Below are 770 nucleotides of genomic sequence, written 5' to 3'. Positions count from 1 at the left end.
AAAAAAAAAAAAAAAAAAAAAAAAAAAAAAAAAAAAAAAAACACGCAAAAATCAATCTCTCTCAAAAGGAAAAAACAAGATCTCACCAATCTAATCCAGAAGTTATCATAGCAGAATTCCACAAAACCCCAGATGGAGTAACACAAGAAGAACAAGAGAAATTGAAAACAAGTAAGCGAAATCAACCAGTGGTCAAACAAGATGCAAAAGGAGCATACCAATAGGAACGATTCGATCCTGGTCCTCATCGGGGCGTTCCATAAAGACAGAGATCCTGAAACAAGGCGATTGGGAAGGGAAAATTGAAGTGAAGGAGAAAATCAAACTGGAAAATTTGAGAGGGATTTTGGGATTTGAATGGAAGAGAATAAAAAGGGTTTAGGTTTTTACGAGGCAATGATTTTTGGGGAAATCAAAAAATTAAAAAGAAAAAAAAACAGAAAAAACTGAGAATTTAATTGAAGAATTGAAGCCAAATTTTGGGCGTCCATGGCGGTTTGTGCTTTAAAAACCATTGCTGACTGAGGCCCAAAAGTAATCCCCATGCCCAAACACCGTACTCTTATAATTTTATATTTTATTTTATTTTATTTTATTTTTATATTCATATTCTCCTCTATATTTTAAATTACATAAATATCTAATTACCATAATAACTCACCTTTTAAAAATACATATATATTCTTTAAAATAATAATAAAATATATAATTCAATTCTCATTAAATAAAAATAATTATATCCATCCCCCAAATTAACGGAATATTTTCGT

The 770-nt window shown here is 29.9% G+C and overlaps 1 protein-coding gene across 4 annotated transcripts in view; it reads right to left on the bottom strand.

Moving 5' to 3' along the window:
• The window catches only part of LOC111498076, a 9,028-nt gene extending 8,519 nt beyond the window's left edge, over positions 1 to 509 (bottom strand). For all 4 annotated transcript variants that reach the window (XR_002720716.1, XR_002720715.1, XM_023149154.1 and 1 more), the window contains exon 1: positions 219 to 509. Coding sequence is in view for 1 of the 4 variants with exons in the window: in XM_023149136.1 (XP_023004904.1) it covers positions 219 to 261 (43 nt within the window). In the remaining 3 variants the exon portion in view is untranslated. The remainder of the gene's footprint in view (positions 1 to 218) is intronic.
• Between the last annotated feature and the right edge of the window lie 261 nt (positions 510 to 770).

The sequence above is a fragment of the Cucurbita maxima genome, unplaced genomic scaffold (assembly GCF_002738345.1).
Source record: "Cucurbita maxima cultivar Rimu unplaced genomic scaffold, Cmax_1.0 Cma_Scf00002, whole genome shotgun sequence".
Lineage (NCBI taxonomy): Eukaryota > Viridiplantae > Streptophyta > Magnoliopsida > Cucurbitales > Cucurbitaceae > Cucurbita > Cucurbita maxima.
This window is presented reverse-complemented; position numbering and strand designations above follow the sequence as displayed.